Source organism: Pseudopodoces humilis, chromosome 2, assembly GCF_049639895.1.
Source record: "Pseudopodoces humilis isolate 2021_Gansu_Grassland_sample_001 chromosome 2, ASM4963989v1, whole genome shotgun sequence".
Lineage (NCBI taxonomy): Eukaryota > Metazoa > Chordata > Aves > Passeriformes > Paridae > Pseudopodoces > Pseudopodoces humilis.
The window spans coordinates 87,118,916-87,138,413 of record NC_142201.1 but is presented as its reverse complement, the minus strand read 5'-3'; the positions used below and the strand labels follow the sequence as shown (position 1 = coordinate 87,138,413).

The 19,498-nt window shown below is 42.7% G+C and overlaps 1 protein-coding gene across 1 annotated transcript; it reads right to left on the bottom strand.

Annotated features, from left to right (window-relative positions):
- Window positions 1-1,081: 1,081 nt before the first annotated feature.
- LOC102111026 (antigen WC1.1-like) lies at window positions 1,082-18,415 on the bottom strand. Its single transcript, XM_088051299.1, has 16 exons — window positions 18,346-18,415; window positions 13,716-14,030; window positions 11,975-12,283; window positions 10,160-10,474; window positions 9,042-9,353; window positions 8,428-8,745; window positions 7,382-7,696; window positions 6,401-6,715; window positions 5,583-5,645; window positions 5,182-5,496; window positions 4,984-5,019; window positions 4,557-4,694; window positions 4,162-4,257; window positions 3,535-3,618; window positions 2,353-2,505; window positions 1,082-1,179 (listed from the first exon to the last, which is right to left on the bottom strand). The coding sequence occupies exons 1-16, from the start codon at window positions 18,413-18,415 to the stop codon at window positions 1,082-1,084; spliced, it is 3,252 nt and encodes a 1,083-aa protein (XP_087907425.1).
- Between the last annotated feature and the right edge of the window lie 1,083 nt (window positions 18,416-19,498).

The following is a 19,498-nucleotide window of genomic DNA, read 5'->3' as shown; positions in this document are numbered from 1 at the left end:
GCATCTATTTTCATGCCTTAGAAGAGAAACTTTTCCTGATAGATCCCACAGTTAAGCCATTTTACATCTTTTATTAATCTTGTATTGTTAATATGCTTTTAATCCAATTACTCCAATTATCCTAAAAATTTCCTTGTGCAGGTGCCATTCAGGTGCAGGCAGAATTCTGTAGGAGCTTGGCTACAAATTTTAACACATTCCCAGTATCCCACTTACTCAATCACATTGAGGATTATATACCCCAGTCACCTGGGGAGCACTCAGTTTAACTGGATCATGCCTATGGTATCAGTTGTTGCCATCTCTGAGTCCCTAGGGATTCCTTCTTCCTGGTCACTGCCTGGTGCACCTGGAGAGAAGTTCTGTCCTGTGTAGATAGTTCTGACAGGGATAAATAGCTTGCTACGCCTTTTTCTGACACAAAATTGGTTGCCCCTGCTGATTTCTGCTGTCTTTTCCTATTCTTTGCAAGAACTTTCTGTTTCCCGAGTTTTCCTGTTAGTGAGCCAGGAAAAGTAGATCGCATGATGCAGTTAAATCCCATGAGTGTATGTGTTTTCCTCCTTCTGCCTGCAGCATGCCTGCAGCACACCTGTCAGATCTTGTTGATGTTGCTGCAGAAGCAATCAGCAAGAATTCCTTTCTGAAAGACTTGGCTTAAACAGAATTTTGATGATTTTCTGGCAGTTCAGTCTCCATTCTGAATAATTCCCAAAAGCTGTCCCCATATATCCAGAAGGAAAAGCATGATTTGAGATCTTTGGATCAGTTTCTAATAAAAAACATAAATCATAATTTTAAAAATTAACTCAGAAAAAAAATAAAATGAAAGTATTTGAAAATAAAAGCAAAAAGTGTCCACTAAGTCTTAGCAACAAGAAATTATAAGAGAAATTTGAAATATTTTCTTAACAGCCATGCTTGCTTATTTTTTATGTATGTAATCTCTTCTCTGGAAATAGCCCAAACTTATGTAAACTAATCCTAAATGCAGGTTGTTCTGGTTCTGCTAGTACAGGATTAGCATTTTATGAACAGTGGTGTATTTCCAGAAGAAGTCAGCACAGTTCAGCAGTCTCTATCAGGGCCCCAGATCTTCAATGTCATCATAGCTCGTATCTTCAAGAGCAGGGGATGAGGGTCTCTCAGCCTCAGAGGTCCTGTTTCTGGGAATCCAGTCTGAAAGCATGAAGGGAAGAACACAAAGATAGATAAATGGACATCCTGTACATGTTACCTCTGTGTGGTCGTGCAGCTGCCAGTTGTCTCCTCCAGCAATTAGAACCTTAGATAGGAGTGGCTGTGAAAGACCTGAGAAATGCTTGTGTCACTCTGCCTTCTGCTGCTTGTATACATATCCAAGGATCAAGCTTTATACACAGTGTTAAAAGGAATATGTTCGTGGGCTGCTAAATAAAAAAAAAAAAAATCTCTAATGTCTCCCTAGTTACTTTGAGTCCTATGTTTTGATTATTTTTCCACATCTCAATTTGGCCAGAAATATTTATTACTACCCCAAAAAGTAGAGTTCAGATCAGGTGTTCCACAGTAATATTGAATGCACTGATAAAGAAGTCTGTCTTAAATATTTATTGTTAATTTTTACTGAATTATATGGGCCTGACAAATTTTAATGCCAGGTTAAAAACCTAGCTGAATCCATCCTCCATGGACATAGAATGATATCTAATAAGGACGTTTAAGAGACTACAGATGAAGGGAGAAACAGTCAATTGCATAATTTGAAAAATCCATGTCTAATGATATGTAGTATTTTACAGAGCACAATTTGAAGCTGCATCAGACATTGAGCCCTTTCAAGCCTGCCATGTTGGAAAAAAGGGAAGTATCACACTAGCATCCATAAACAGAAGGATATGCTGTAAGAAATAAGAGCTGGTCCCTCTGCTCTACCTGACACTAGTAAGATCTCAGCATGGTAATGCTGTAAAGAAATACTGCAAAATTTTGGGTTTGAAACAATTTTGAAAGATGCAGACCTACTGACACAGACTGATTAGAGACACATCATGAGCAGACTGTAGTCTGCAAGGCCTAAGTAGAAAATTGACGAAGTGAGGTTGTGGCTGTCTAGAGAAACAAAATACAAAACAGGACTGGGGACAGGTATGTGAACAAACTGTTATCAGCCTTCAGGTACTTAAAAGGCTGTTTACAAAGATGACTGCTATCCTCTGTCTCCATGGTCATTCTAAAAAGTAACAATCCACAGCAGTGGAAACTTAGGCTAGGCTGGCCACAGGCAGGAATTTTATGGACATAAGGAAAGCAGAGCATGGGTATGGATTAGCTGGCTGTAAGAACAGAACAGCACTACTCTTCTAGCCTCACCTGGTTGTGAATCCTTGTTTCTGTCACTTTCTCCAGGGATACCAATGATTTCCTGTTCATTCTGCCCAGAAAGAGAAGCATCTCTAGGTCCAGGAGCTTCTGTTGCATCATCATAAGCATCTTCCAGGGCTTTTTCAGGCAGTGAAGAGGTCTCTGGAACAGTACAGGTATTAACTTCCACTAGGGAAAGCAGTAGCTGATGATCCAGCAACACAGGGCTGTAATACTGACATGTCTGTACTAACTGGAATCCATCCCTCAGCAATGTTAGTGTGCACAGTTTTATTGTACATACATATGCTTACCAATAATACATGTATAAACTTAAAAGTTAATCAAAACATTCCTGTTTCACCTTTTACCAAGAAATCAATATTCAATCTGAATAAGAAAGAGAAATTATTTAGAATTGTCTTTTCTGTAAGCACTTCAAAGCAAGTAAGGTAAACTTTTACTTTATTTTTTAACTAAAAAAGTCCTTAATATAAGAAAAGCAGGAGAAAATAAAGACATGGTGCAGCAGAGTCTGGGATATGGGCAACTGGGGTCCAAAACTTCTTGTGCCTTTGGCAGTTGATCTCTTGGACACCAGACAATAGTTAACAGAGCTTTTTGACCAACTCTAGGAAAATGCAGTTCTTCTCCAAACACTTGCTCTCCCTTACCTATTTCAAATTATCAAAAAAAACCCAGCCAACAAACCAAATGTCCTTCCCAGGCAAACCCTACAGCTAGGAACCTGTATTTTCTCCAGATCACTTGGATTAATATCCCTCGATCAGCTCAAATTGTACTTATTGTCTGTTCTTACTTGGAATATTTCTTTCCTCTGTTTTAATTCTCCCCATTTGTCTCGGAAATAAGGCAGCAATTTACAAGCTATTCTGGTTGCAATGTCTGGGAGAAGCAGTTGGATTATTGGATTCATGTGACTGGATCCTGTGAGGTGTGTGCAGAACTACCAGCAAACATTTATTTTGAATTTCTCATATAGAAGAGAAAACTAGTACTTGTATATGAGATTGTATGACACTCTTCCACCACAAGAGTTACACAGAAGATATTGGATCACAAGGAAACATCACTAGGACATGAAAGTCTTAATCACTCATAATGCTTTGGATATTAAAAGTTACCCTGATTTGGGATCTCTTTCTCTGTACAAACCCTTTCTCACATTACCTTGAGTTGCTCCAGGACCATTTTCTTCATCACTGTCTGCTCTATAAAACTGTTCCTTTGATTTTGAGCTCTCTGAATAAGAATCTAGGCAAATGAGAAAGAACATGATACCAGATTAAATTCTGCTTAAGTGCTAAGACTGCACCATGAGAAAAAGAGCAGGCTCCAGTAATAGCATCCAAGCCCAGCATATTCTTTGGCAGTCAGTATTACTTCTGCAAGGATACAATGGAATAACCTTCAGGGGCCCTATAACACCTCTCATGGATCATGGGGGAGACAAGCCACAGAGGGAGAAAGGTAGTCGGTGGAAGGAAACCTACAGGGACCCAGCTGCCGTGAGGGAGATGCAAATTATTCCTTTATTTGTCTCTGCTTTAAATAACTGCAGCAAAAGGCTTTTGTTTGTTTGACCTATACTGATCTATGGTCTGTGGCTGCAGTGAGGACTCCACAAAACAAATTGTCCCTAGGAAAGGAATTGACAGACTCCACTGGGCAGGAAGCTCCTCTCCTCAAATCCAGGAATTTTAAATTTCCCAGTAGATTTGAGAGCTGCAAAGTATCAGATCAGGCTCAGAAAGGAGGAGCTTTCCCTTGAGAAAAGCAAGACACAAACACACAGACCTGAGAGGAAAGTCACACCCTGCTTTTCCTTCATCAGGTTATAATCAATCTCTTCATAGACAGCCTCGGAGAAGGGATCATAGGATAGTCTGTAGCCTGAAAATAAAAGGTAATGATCACTTTAACAGTCTCTGATCATAATCAGGCTGGGGCCATGAAAAGAAGTGCCTTACCTAGGTCTACATAGCCTGGTTGATACCTAGAAAGGCACTCAGAGGTGCTGACTGAGGATAAGCACCGCTGGGCTCTTTCACTGCCAGAAAGTAAGTGAAAAATCTCAGTGTGGCAAAAGATGCAGTTCATCTCAGTTACCCATCCCCACTGCCTCTCCAGCCAACTAAACATTTGGGCCCTGTAAAGGAGTCATATCATACCAGTCCTGCTGAGAGACCCACCTCTCTGCTGTGCCCTGGCACGTCGGATCTGCCCAGCAAGAATGGCAAGGACCAGGCAGAGAAGGGTCCCCAGGATAATGCAGAGGATGACAGGCACTGAAAGTCTCGTACTGCCCATGGCAGGGCGCCGGGGACGATCTGAATGGAAACAAAGAGGAAACAGGTAGAGAATCACGTGTCCCAAAGTGAAGCCCCTTGCTGTGCCCATGCTAGCAGGGAGAGGCAGGGCACCTGCTGCTCTGTTACGGGTCCTGCTCAAGCAGATAAAATTCAGCAGCTAGGGGTGGTGCCACTCAGTGTTCCATTATGAAAGGCTGAGGGAAGTGCTTTCTGATGAGCTAAAATAAGCTGCTGTTTCATCTGATAAGTATTAGGGACATTAAATTGTCATTTGATGGGAGAAAGAAAAGAGAGATAAAGAATTTACCTGCTCTTGTGGGTGGTGCTGTTGTTTTTGTCACACCTGAAAAAGGAAGGTGAGTCCAGATTAAGGAAAAGGCATATAATTTGTGATGTTTTTGCAGTCAAAATTATGAAAGGGCTAGTCACTGGGAAGCACAGCTGGCATAATGCTCCCCTACCCACCTCCTTCCCAGAACTGTGTAATAAAGGACCAGTCACTAACCAGAGCAATTCACAGCAGCATCTTCCTTATGATCACAGTTTTTACCAAACAAAGGCTTGGCAGGACAGTCCCAAAGAGACAGCTCTGTTCCTTTACAGTGCACCTTCTCCAACCAGATGGGACCAGTCCCTTCCCCAAAGGCAGCCTCACTCAGAGCAGACACACCAGATCCACAGCCCAGCTGCCTGCATACAACATGGGCATCTGCCACGTCCCAGGCATCATCACAGATTGTTCCCCAGGATCCTTGGTGCCACATCTCCACTCTGCCTGAACATTCATCCTCCCCTCCCACGACTCGTAACTTCTCCCTGTCTGCAAAACACAGAAACCTTCTGTTTTACTGAAACAGCAGGAAGTTCCACACGGGCCAATAAGGAAAAACAAAGAGGTGGAGGTACCTGAACAACTTGTAGAGTTTGGACACTCAGCAAATGCAGATGGAGATACTGCTTCCTTTCTTCCTGCAGAATTTAAATAATGAAGTAATTTAATTATTTTCTGGAAAAAAAAATGAGGGAGTATAAGATACCTGAAAATTAACCATCAGGTTAATTATTTCCTGAAATATGTGTATGGCCTGTTTAGTTCTTGGTGGATGTCTGTTTGGCATTGCTGTGAGTAATAATCTTCCTGATGGTTATGCTTTCCTTCTTCTCATAAGGCAGCTGCAATCACTTTCAGGATATCTGAATGTCATGTGGAATTAATTTTTATTATAGTGAATATATATATGACTACAGATATTGATATCCATAGGTGTGAAATACTGTCATAAGGGCAGGCATTAGAAATGGACCTTTAGAACCAAACAGATTTGTACACTTGTCCATGGCTATGTGTATACACTGATATGCCTCCTTACATGTAGAAACATAGACTTGGCTCTAGACCTCTTGGGAAGTCTCATCCTAACTCAGTTCTCACAGACTGACTGTGTATCATAGATTTTTGCATTAAAAAATATGCAGTGGCACCATCCTATTAGGGAATTCCTTAGGATTTCACTGGACCATAGCACTCTGTGATAATCTTGTAATTTTAATTCACTCATTTAAGTCAATGATATAGAAAAAAAAAAAGTTGCTGTCATTTTCATGAAGCTAGAAATCATATACACCAAATAACAAGTGAACACAAAGTAATTACTGTGACGTCCTTATGTGTATGCATAGGTTAATGTACATGTCTGGCCATATACAAATGCATTTCTGATTACCAGTGCAAGTAATGTGGGTCTCTTCAGCTCGGTTATTGCACGACTGAGGATCCCAGGGGTCTGACTGACATTGCCAGAGCGAGCTGTGCTGCTCAGTGCACTCAATGTGGTCCAGCCACGTGGGCCCAGACCCTCTGCCATATTTGAAGTCCGTGGCTATTGCTCCTCCATCTCCACAGCCCAGGTGTTTGCACATGGTTACTGCGGTGAGCTGGGACATGCTATTGGAACAAACGCTCCCCCACGTCCCGTTGTAAAAAACTTCTACACGTCCGGAACAGTCATTGCCATTCACCAGCCTCAGAGCCAGGAAATCTGAAAGTGAAAACATAAAAATGGCCACAAACTTCTTGTGATATGTTGCTTTCCTGCCTGTGTAATAACACTTTTTTTTTTTTTACAGTGCTAACTACCTGTACTGGTTCTACCTGTATTGTGGAGCATGGATGCTCCAGAGGCTGCAGTCCTTTCAGGGTTTGTAGTGGCTCCAACATGGGCCCTAACAGGCTGCACTTCCTTCAGGGGTCATCAGTGGTTTTTTTCACTTCTCTTTCATTTCTCCTCTCTCTTGCTGCTGTCATTCTGTCTTAAATACACATGAGCAGAGCCACCATAAGCTACTTGGATTGTCTGATGCTGTGGTGCACAGTGGGCTGCTCCCATTGGTTTCAGAGCCAGCTGTAACTGACTGTAACAAGCACACAGCCCCTTGCTGTGGAAATCTTTACAAACTCCTCAAATTTATCCCCCAAATATTCTACCACACCACACACTTTCATGTGTGTGCGTGTGTGTTGGTGCATAATATGGGCTTCTGTAGGTCCTTTGCATCTTGGTAGGCCCATGAAGATGTGCTGACCAACTGCTTGTCATCAAGACAGGAAGAGGCTGTCCAAGCAAGTCCCCACTATTCTTGGCTTCCCTTTCATACAACCCTCCTGTTTGAACCCAAAGGCTTAGAAAAGCGTTTTCCAAACACACCTGAGCACAGGACTCCAGCATCCTCTTTGTGTTGGCAGTTGTGCTGGCCCCATGCCCTAGAGGGGCATGCCCAGAGATCAGATTCAGCCCCAGTGCAATTCACATCATCCATCCAGATCTGCCCTGACCCTTCACCGTAATGAGCAGAGACAAATGCCTCAATGGCATGCCCACATCCAAGCTGTTTGCAAACAACATTGGCATCTGATAGATCCCAGTTATCATCACAGATGGTGCCCCAGATGCCATGATGATAAAGCTCTACTCTCCCAGCACAGCGGTTTGTTCCATTCACCAACCTCATCTGTCTGCTGCCTGTGGGAAGAAAATCCAGCTGTCAACATGCAACACAACTATAATGCACAGGTCAGCAATAATAATAATTGTATAATAATAAGCATAATAATGGCAATATTTTTAAAGCACTTTTAAGACATCATGTTCTTGTTATATCCCAATTCTACTGCTATGGTTGCTTGGGCAGAAGTCCTCTGAGGCTAAAACTGCATTAAGGGAAAGGCCTACTCCTGCACCAGGTGAATGTTTGAATAATTTCTGTGAGATACTGCAAGCAAGAAGTGTCATACTAAGTATATGCAGAGGTACCCTTATCTTAGAAAGCCAAACAACCTGTTTTCTTTCTCAACTCATTTAGTTAGAGACAGATACTGTTCCTGTTACAGATGGGTTACAAAATCAGAGAAGAGTAGAAACTGTTGTAATATTTTGTAGAATAGCTGCAAGTATCTATAAATATAGAAATGTCACAAGATAAAAGCTATTTAATTCTCAAGTGGCAGTAAGAATGCTTGGCAATCATAGTGCAATTAGTGTTCTTATGGCTTCTGTGTTCATATAGTTCTTTTTGACTCTGGAAGATAATTCTGTAAGAAATTCAGATGAAGAAACCACTATGTAAATTACACTTGCTTCCTTAACTATCATCAAGGTCAGACTCATGCCAATTTAAGATCTGTGATGCCACAGCACAATGTGGGCTGGAGAAACCCTAGGAAACATTCTGTATCTTTCACACAGCAACTCACCTGAACAAATCACACCAACGTCTTCAGAAACTCCCATTGGCTCTGTCTGATAATGGGAGGTGTTGCAGAGCATCAGCTGAGTCTCGTTTCCAGTACACTGGACACTCCTTAGGCCAACAACACCCATACCTCGCTCGGCCTTTGGAAGGTAATAGGCTTTCTCAGCAGTTCCACACTGGAGCTGTCTGCACATCACATGGGCATCCTTAATGTCCCAGTCATCATCCAGGACTCTGCTCCACACACCATGGAGGGAGATCTCAACTCGCCCATCACAGCGGCTCTCACCCCCTGAGAGTCTGAGTGATTCAGCAAGACCTGGGCTCAAAAGAGTTGGGAAATATATTGAGTAACATCTGCTGATCTCACTGCAATAGAAATAACCTGCAGGAAAGTTATGGAAGACAAATTTCTGCGCTGGTGAAATATTAATTCTCACCACTGATTAAGGAGAATGTCCCTGTTAAGGCTTTGTTTGCTTTTGTGCACACAAGGGCCTACAATTGGAAGCGAGAAAGGCTTCTCCATCTCAAAGACTAGATCCTATCAGTGAGGTCATCAGCACTGCTTTGGTCTGAAGTTGCACTACCCATAAAAGGCTGCTTCTGACTTACCTGAGCAAGTTACAGTGGCTGCCTCTTTGGCTGAACAGGTTGGATTGCCCAAAGTCACTTGAGTACAATCCCACAGGCAGGACTCTGTCCCTTCACAGTGAAAAGCATCTCTCCATATAGTCCCATTTCCTTCCACAAAACCATCTTCCATCTGGATTGACTTTGCATATCCACAGTTCAGCTGATGGCAGAGAACACTGGCAGCTTGCAAATTCCAGTGGGAGTGGCAGAGTCTTCCCCATGTGTCTCCATGGCGGATCTCCACTATGCCAGAGCATGTGGTACCATTCACCAACCTTCCCCCTGGACACCCTGAATGTAAGAGAAAGGGATTATTGGAGTATTACATTTGCAGCTGGTCATGGGGAGGACTTGGAAGTGACTGGGAAATGGGAATGAGTTTTCCTTATCATTCAGTAGTAAAAATGGCTTTACTGGGCCATACTCATAACTAGAAACTTCCATACTCGTAACTAGACTTCAGTCCAGCCTATTTTACTGAGAAGTATTACTAGAACTCGGAATCAGGTCCCATTTGCAATTTTTAAAATTAGGGCACTAGGTTTTGGGGCTTAGGGTCTACCAATAGACCTTAATTTTTCAGATCAATATGACTGAGGGCCTACAGCTCTGCATCCTTCAACTGCTGGTCCAAGCCCTCACTTAAACCTGGACCAGGGATTCAGTCCTTGCCTCAAGTACATGACAGGAGTAACCATCTCCAGTCTTGTCTCATGCCATGCCTGGCTGCTCCCTCCAGCCAGACCCTGCATCTCTTTGTTTCCTTTGACTTGTCTGGGACCTTACCACCAGTACCTTCCTCTGTCCTCTGTGCAGATGCTTTGGATTGTGTCTTGGTGGCAAGGACTCTGCCTGTGTTGTGCTCAGCCTCTGTGCCCAGCTCATCCTGGCTTGTGCAGCAGCCCTGCTCTTGCTGTCACCTGACACTAGGAGCATTTCAGAGACAGCAGCCTTGTGGTACAGCTGAAGTGCAGCCCTGACTCCTGTTGCAGCAAAGGACAGAGGCTGACTTCACATATGCCCTCTGAATTTTGAGTCTGTATTTTTCCTCAAGGAAGAAGTTTTCAGTTCCCATCTTATACCTTTCCACTGCTCACCTGAACAGACAACACGAGCTTCTTTTCCAGCAGGGCATTCATCATGACCTAGAGCATGCACGGGACAGTCTCTCAGGGGCAAGCCATTCTCCTGGCAGCTGAATGTGCCGTTCCAGACAGATCCATTTCCTTCCCCAAAGGACCGTCCACTTGGTATCAGTAGTGCAACTCCACAGTCTAGATGCTGGCAGAGGATATTGGCAGCTGGTAAATCCCACATGTAGTCACACAGCGTTCCCCATGTGCCTCCGTGAAGAAGCTCTACTCTCCCTGAGCATGTGGTACTGCCATTTGCCAGCCTGTACCCACCGTAGCCTGCAGAAAGAATAAAAAAGCTTAGCAGTTACTTTTGGGTATTATGCTATTGCAATGAAAATTGTAAGAGCTCTCTCTATCTGCAAGAAACTAGCACTGAGTAATGTGACAGTTTACTGGAAGGCATCTTAGAACAGGATGCTGATAAGCCAGCTCTGAAAAAGTCTCTATTGTCCATGTTGTAGCCTGCATTGTATGACTAAAAGTCTTTTGTCTCTTTAAATTCAGTGTCTCCTCTTTGCTCTGTTCTCTCCTCCCCTCACAATACTGCTGCCACCTTCAACATCTCTTGCAGAGACAGTTTCTGCCCTGCCTTGCATATGAGGAACTCAGAGTAGAGGCAAGTGGTATCACTCTCACAGTAGTTAGTCATGTCACATTTCCCGGTAAACAGAAATTGCAGTGAGGAATTCTCAGCTTTCATCCATGCCCCAGAGCAAGGTTCTGAACACCACAGGCCATAACCATCAGCATTGATAATAAATTAAGGGTGGAATGGATGGCACTGTGGTGTCCTACTGCCAGCCCCGTGCAGTCCCTGTCTTCTCATACTTTCTACCCTTACCTTGCCCTTGCATTGTACCTCAAATGAGCCCAGGATTTCAGCTCTGAGCTAAGACTCTTGCAAGATAGAGTCAGGACCCAAGGCCTGTTGGATGCCTTAACTGAGGTATTTGGCTGCCACTGGTCACAGTGTCCAAGGCAGTCTTGAAACAGACTGAAGCCCTTTGGACATGAACTCCAACATATTTCCAGACTCGTTTTGTGTCAGACTGTTGCCAGCAGCTCTGCCCCACATTTAGTTTACTCCTTTAGAACTGTGGCCTCAGGAAAAAAGTTATGTTTGTTAGGCCTAATATTCACTTTTTCAGTGGATGGCAATACATAGTTGTATTCAGAGCCCCCAGCAGCCATGACTGTATAGAGTTCTTAAGTAATGTTACCTTCCAGTCACAATGGAAGTCATCTAGGCCTCTGGCAACCTTTTTTTACTTTTTAATTACTTACATTTGTAACTTGTGCCTCCTTCAACCTTTTGCAGATATGGTACATCTTCCAGTTTTATAATTAACTGAAGTGCCAGGTATTAACATACACAGTGGCACCACAGGAAATAAATTAATGTCTCAATATTCCTGCTTGTCTCCTCTGGCCATTTTTCCTTTTATTTATAAGAGAAGGATGTGTAGAGCATTCTTAGGTCTGTTGGGCTCATAATTCTAATAGCAGGAAATAAATAACAGCCCTTTTGAAATCTCTGTGTGGTAGTGAAGTGATTAGAACAGCGCATTTTAGATGCAGACTCTCAGTAGAGTGAATGAGACATTGTGGGACTACTCTGTTATTTTCTGTTTCCCCTTGAATGGCTCAAGGCGTGGTAGGGGAGGCATCCAAGGATCCTGAGGACCACAGAAGTGTACAGATGCTCTGAACTGTGGGTTAACAGGAAGAAGGCATATAGGACACGGGTGAATTATGTCTGTCAGTCCAAAGTCTCACCTGAACACACAATAGTGGCATCATGAGAGCATGTGTTAGTATGGTGTATGTTCCTGGGACAGTCTGCAAGGTGAGTCTCATTCCCTTCACAGTGAAATTCTTCTTGCCAGATCAGTTCATGTCTGTCTCCAAAGTGAGTTCCTCTCAAGGTATCCACAGCCTGGCCACACTCTAACTCATTACAAATAACAGAGGCAGTTTTGAAATTAATGTGTGAGAAACAGACAGTGGCCCAAGTTTCCTCTTGCTTTACTTTCAGATGTCCTGAGCAGGCAGTGCCCCCTCCAGTCAGACGCAGATCAGAGAAGCCTGGAAAAAATAAAAAAACCAAGAAGTCCAGCATCAAGGGTTGGTTGTACTGGTCTATTTTCACAACTCCTGTACCTTAATGGGCAAGACACATTTCACTTCTCTGAGGACCACTGATACTTCTGAATTGTGAGTGGGGCAATTCCTGTATAGCACTGATAAAAAAGAAAATGGTGCATGAAATTGCTTATTTCTCAGTAACTGAAAATACTAAATCCTTGGGAAAGAAGGAAGGAAGCTTTGAACATCTGCCAATGACTGAGAAGTAGTAATCCCCAAACATATAAATAGACAAACAGCTTTTTACTAGTGTGTGTCCTTGAGACTTCATTATTTCAGTGGATAGGAAGCTGAAGCACCCTAGGAAGAGGACACAGGAAATGTTGCACCCAGTTTCAGAAATTGCTAAAAAGACAGTCTGGAGATCTACAGGCTGGCCAGCCTCACTTTGGTACTTGTAAAAAATAGAGTGAGATTTCTAGGAACTCATTTGCAGGCACAAGGAGATGAATGGGAAGAGTCAGCATGGTTATATCAAGCGTATATCATGCCTGTGGGACTGTATTGCTTTCTCTGATTAAAATGGATTTATAGATGAGGGGGCAGCAGCACGTCCTCACATTTACCTCACATTTACCTCACATTTAGCACTGCCATTAACACTGTCTTGCACAATATTCTTATGTCCAAAAACTAGGATGTTCTTGGCTGGAAGGACAGCATGGTTAAGCAGCTGATTGAATGGCCAGGCTCAGTCACTAGTGAGTTTCACTCCACCTGAAGACTGTCAGCAAGTGGAATATCACTTTTTGGGGGGCGGGGGAGATAACCATGAGGGCAGAACTGCCATTCAGAGAGATCTAGACAGGCTAGAACTATGGTCTGATAAGAACCTTACAAAAATCTAAAAAGGACAAATATAAAGTCCTGAAGCTGGGAAGGAAAAACTTCTTTCAGTGGTTCTTTTTCCAAAGAGTATAACCATGAACATTATGCACAGGAAGCAGCCAAACAGATACTGGACTTTTTTTGCCATTGCAGACTGTCTTAGCTTAGCTTACCTGAAGATCTGGAGAAGAAGGGCAGTTGTATGACATAACATTGCATTTTCATGCTTCTCTACCTACACCTGCTTTTTTAGCCCCGATTTCTGGTCAAAGACAAGTTCAGTACTGCTCTCCTGTTGCCTGGGAGAGCTGTGGTAGAAATAAATAGTGCTTTTTATTTTTCTGTTATATGTCATTTAATATGCTCATTCTATGTCATTGCTGTGCCCAGGCAAAGTCAGCTTGCATAGTCAGCAGAAGACTTAATGCTGGGGCAATTTGCTTTGGAGGAGTAGAGGGAGTACTTGGCTTTATCCAACTAGGATAAAGTTTGATCCCAGGCTCTTATCTTGTCTTCTGTTATACAAGGTTGGATCACTTCTTACCTGAGCAGATCACTCCAATATCAAAGTAATGAGGGCAGGTAAAAGCACCCCATCCTGTATGTGTGCAGTTCCAGAGAGCAGATTCATCACCATGGCAATCAACTCGGTACAACCACGTTGGTCCAGTTCCTTCTCCAAAAGGAGCTCGATTAAGGGCCTTAACAGCAAATCCACATTGTAGCTGCTTACAGACAACCTCAGCATCCTTTATGGTCCAGTCACCATCGCACACAGTTCCCCATTGCTCCTCATGTTTTACTTCCACTCTCCCAGAGCAGGGGCCAGTTCCGTTTGACAGCCTCAATTCATCAGCGCCTTCAGACAGAGCAAGGTTATAGAAAGGACAGAGCTTAATCACGATTATTTATTGCAGATGTTAATGAGATTCATTATTGCTCCTAATTTACTCTTACATCAGACTTATTTGGTTCACCTTTCTAAATAGTCCAATTTAAAGAGCATTTTTTTGCAAGTAGTTATGTCTGTATTTACAAGTTTGAACTAACTGCACTGCTAAAATGTAAATTATTTCTAATGACAGGCAAACTTTCTCTTTTACTGACTTATCAGGGTTGGGAAATGCTGAGTAATGTCCCTGCTTTGTGATTCACAAAGCCTGCCACAATAAACATTGGCAACTGGAGTGGGTGAGGGGACTGCCTATCAGTGTGTGATTGCTACAGTAGATCAACCTTCATTATCCTGTGAGTTAACTGGCCTGGAAGCCAAGTCTGTGTGTATGTCTTTGGGAACGAGGTAACTGGAGGAGCTGGCCACCAGAGGGATAAGAGGGGCCAGGCCAGCTGCTGGAGAGGTGGTAAGGTCAGGGGGTCTACTTGAAGACTCAGCTCGAAGTTAGCATTTTGGGCTGCAAGGGCACATTGCTGGCCCATATCCAATTTGTCCCACCAGTATGCCCAAGTCTTTCTCCATAGGTCAGCTCTCAAGCTGTGCACCCTCCAGTCTGTGCTGACTCTGATGGCTGTCCTAAGCCAGGTACAGCACCTTACACTTGACCTTGTTGAACTTCATGGAGTGAGGCTCATTTTTCAAGCCTGTCAAAATTCCTCTGGATAGCATTTCTTCCCTCAGTGGCTGCCACTGATAGATACCACTGAGCCTGGTATCTTCTTGAAACTTGCCAAGGGTGAACTCAATCCCACTACCAATGTCAATAATAAGGATTTTGAACAGTTCCCAACCCCTGAGGGACACCACTTGTTACTGATCTCTATTTGGACATTGAGCCATTGACTGTAAGTCTTTGGATGTATCCATCCAGCCAATTTCTTATCTATTGAATATCCATCCATCAAACCCACATATGTCCAATTTAATGACAAGACTTGTGTAGGACCGTGTCAAAGGCCTTACAGAAGTTAAGATAGATCATTGTAAGGCCACTGGTGCTGTTTATGTTTCTGTCACGTGTCACACGTCGCGTGTTTCCACCAGTGTGGGCAGCCATGTACAGCTGTGGTGTATGTGGGTGTGTATTAGTATGAGTATTACATACGTGTGACTGGACTAAAAGTTTGCCTCACTCCCAGCTGGATCAAAGTCACTGCTGTTTGAAGCATGAAAGAGGTTACTCATGAAATGGGTGGAAAATCAAACAGTAGAAAACCACATGCAGGACCGTTGTATTCTCAGGTTAAGGACAAACTACAAGCTAAATGTGAAAAGGAAACAGGAAGAAGTTGGCCACATCTGACTTTCGTCTTCAGTTTGATCAGGTTTGCATTTCAGCATGTTATGAAACAGGTAAATCCCTGAAGAGGGCTGGCAACTTCTTTTGGGCCTGGGGGATTATTCGGATTGACCACATGGCTAAAGGAGGTTTACAGGACAGTCACATAAGAAGCCTAATAACTTTGGTCACAATTTTTTACAGTTTCAAGACCTGACGCACAATGGAATATTAAAGCAAACATTTACAGGACAGGCTGGATCCAATTGTCAATGTCTTGACTAAGAACCCTTAATGGCCTTGGCCTTCCCCACCTGGGTTTTCCACAGATGCGCTCTGCCCATGGGCCCATTTAAGCACAGACCTGCACCTTCTCTCACTGCCTGTGCGAAGTGGGAGGTGCATCTGTGTTCCACTCTGGCACAGCCATGCCTGGCCTTGGGCCCTGTTGTTCTGCACTCACAGCCACAGTGACCAGGTGCCAAGAGAAACCTGCAGTATTCATCCAGACCCAGCACTGGGCACTGATGCGGATAGAAAGCAGTGCAGCTGTGAAAATCTTGCAAATAGTCCAGGAAGATAATCTCCTATCAATGAAGGCGTTTGATAAACAACAAAAGATAATTTGCACTAAGAGCCTTGGGTTTTCCTATAAGATTCCTTTAAAATAATCCTTTATGTAAAATATCACCTTCTCTCTCTTCTTCAAAAGAGAGAAGTATTTCTACATATCACACATCTTGCTGTCATCTGACACTGTGAAATGAGAATATTTAATTTTTCTTTGCATTTGGAAACAATTATTCTCTTTACTCACTGCAAGTGTGTCAGTCTTAACCCATAAGCTGGTGCTAATGAAGCCATTTCTTTCCAAAACCAACCATTGTTTCATTTCTTATTGCAGAGTAAACTGCTGGCAGTAGTCAATTGGAAGGCAATTTTGCCTCCATCTTCATGTGGTCTGTAACTGTTTCATCAGACACAATGTGGCTTTGAGACATGATCACCTCTCATACACAGGCAAAGGCTTTACCTCTTTGCTAACACTGCTGGATTTCATCACAATTTCCTGCCTATCAATATTTGCTTATTTACTAATAAGCAAAGAAACAAACAAACAAACAAAAAGCGGCTATTCAATATAGGTAACTTCCAAAACCTATTTCTTTCTGCAAAATATCCTCTCTCCTCAAGTCTCCTGAGTAAGAAAGTCACACACATAGCACAATCCTCAGGTAACTACAAAACCACTTTGTGCCTGCAACAAGTTGTCTCAGAGGGAGCATGATCTTTCTGTAGTAAGTCTTATAAATCTCTAGAAAGATATTCTGGAGAGCAACCCCCAGGCTATTTGAAGAACACAGTCCAAAAAAGGAGTTTTTTCAGCTATAACATTTATACACTTAAAAGAGAAATGAGTTCTAAGAAAAGTTGAATTCCTAATGCATTTTTAAAGGAACCAGATAACCAATTTCTATTAGCCATATCCAGGAGCAAAACAAACAGCTCTTCAGTCAACTCTATGACCTCTGTGCACTTGAATTTTTGAATAATTGTACATCTGACATTTTCAGCATGTAACAGTATGGAAGACTGGATGCAGAGGTAGGCATAACCCAACTAACAGATTTAAACATTTCCTAATAAAAGCTGTCATTTGCTGTAATCACTCTTCTGTTAATTTTTTATGGTATGTACAGGTACAATTTTGTATTTCCTCACAGTCCACATCATGTCCCACAAGTACCTTCATTGAATTCAGTGGTTTGGTGTTCTGCTTGGCTGAGAAGGCATGAGATTTTTGCTTGATCCAGCTGAAAACCAAATTCTTCTCACAGAAAAAGGATGAGAGTGTATCATGCATTCCTGTCCCCAGGCCCTAAGAGGAGGTTTCCAGCCCAGGCCTGCTGCCTCAGGAGCAGATTGCCAGTTCACTCCCAGAGAGCTGTGACTCCTGCAGTGCTCTGCAAAGTGCTCTGTGCCTAGGGAACATCAAAACTCCTGTAGCAGCATGGAGAATGCAAGTGCTGCCAGAGCAGAGATGAGGGTGGTGCTGATGATGGTGTCCTTGTAAAGCTACTCTTGTCTGCATCTTCCAGTCAGTCTCTTACTGTTCCCTGAAGTTAACAAGGAGTTGTCAGAAAACTCACTCTCATTTCTGCAGTACAGCTCAGCTGACACTTAAAACATCACTACTAAAGTATCAAAATAAAAAATGTTTCATATTGTGAAAATGTACGTTAGGAGCACCTCCTGCTCCTGGCCATGTGAGCTCTGACTGTGTCCGCACAACTGGTGAGAACCTTCAAGACTAGGGCCCTGCTAGAGCAAAACGTCAACTGTGAAGTCCTGTTCTCATCATATGGGGATGTGACCACCACCACAATGCCATGTCACCTCTGTGTGTAGAGAGAAAAAAATGAGGTTTCCAAAATCTGCCTCTCATCACCAGCATCAAGCATATACACATAGCTCCAGAAGAGCAGAGAGACAAATAGTGATAAGCTTCCAATATACAGGAAAAACTGAGGAGATGCTGTGTTACCCAAACTCACAGGGTAGAGCTATATAATTTTAACTGGTGTTGAACGAAGACCTGGAATTATTAATTCCAGCTACAAAGAGCTCAGCAGGAGAGATAAGACAGTAGTAAGAATACCCACCTGTTTTTTAGTACAGCTAAACTCTTTACAAAATTTGGACTTGAATTCTTTTGAGAATGGCCAGTCACTGATACCTGAGTAAAATACAAAACTTTTAAAAAAGACTTACCCTTCCTTATCTCAGGATTACCAAGGAGATTGAATCAAAAACAGAAACATATTTAAACACCTTTTTGTCACTTTGCTTTAGAGGTTGGTAGAATAACAACCTATTTATATGAAATTTGCATACTTTTTTTTATCTCACTGCCTTATGCGAAATAAAGTATGTACTTACCCAGGGAGACCTGAATGGAGAGGAGAATCAACCACAGCACTGGAGCTGAAAGATGTCGTTTTGCTGCCATCCTGACCGCAGATGGATGAAACTTCACTCTCCAGGCACTGCCTAGATAAAACTCTGGCTGGGCATTCCTGTATCTCACAAATGACTGCAAAGGAGGAAATATATAGATTCACATGCTAGCATGAGCTACCTGAAGGAACCAATAGAAATATTCTTCACCTTTTTAGACATTATCAGAAGATTCATCTCCAATCTGAAGGAACCAAAACATCCAATAAAATTCAAAAAGTGTACTTGTGACCTTATATGAAGAATGATGATGTAGCTGATGTCATCATCGGAATTGTTTTACTGAGGGAGCAACACTGGTGGCACAGGCAGAGCTGTGCGCAAGGTGTTATTTCCCACCTGACAAAGGAATATTAACGTGCAGAACACTGGTCATTTATTAATTACTTCAGAAGAAAAAAAGGCAAAGAAAAATCCTTTAAATTGTAGCTTATCGGTCTCATTGGGATAAATTGTACTCCAATCAACGGAAATGGTGTTTATAACTAGAGGTGGTTCGGTAAGTAAAAAACTATACCCTCTCTGCCTTTGGGGCAGGCTTAAGGCTTTCTTATTTGGTCAAAACTTTTTGGGCAGAAGCTCTTAAAATAAATCTTCCTTAGGGTTTGAATTACAGGCCTTCATGTTTCCTCTGCTGTGTTTCTTTTTGTTTTAGGGGACCACTGCTGGTAGTTCTACTCCCTCTCTCATTTACCGTAGAATGGCAACTTTAGGGAAATAAAAGCTGCTAATTAAACAGTGGCTACTTGGCTCATTCTGACAACTGGAACAAGTTGCAGAATGCTGTTCATACCAGTCTAAACGTACTATTATGAGTGATGGGATGAGAATGACAGCATCCTCCTTTTCTCTGATGACATCTATCTGTTCTTTATCCAGAATGCTGAGTTCAGTAACATCCATGCTGTTGAGTCCTTAGAACACCAATCTTTGCAACCTCTTCCCCTTCTCATTTGGCTTTGCTTGTTCAAGTTCTGTGTAACTTTGCAGCAGGACAGCCTTGGGTCAGACTGCTGCAGAAAGAGCTGAGAGGAAGAGCAGAGAGTCTGGCTGGAGGCTGCCTGTTCTTTGCTCA

Coding starts and splice junctions, on each gene's coding strand:
- LOC102111026 (XM_088051299.1), bottom strand. CDS start 18,415: ATGGCAGCAAAACGACATCTTTCAGCTCCAGTGCTGTGGTTGATTCTC. Junction 14,031..18,345: donor CTCCATTCAGGTCTCCCTGG/GTAAGTACATAC, acceptor CTCTGTCTGAAG/GCGCTGATGAATTGAGGCTG. Junction 1,180..2,352: donor AAACAAGGATTCACAACCAG/GTGAGGCTAGAA, acceptor TCATGCTTTCAG/ACTGGATTCCCAGAAACAGG.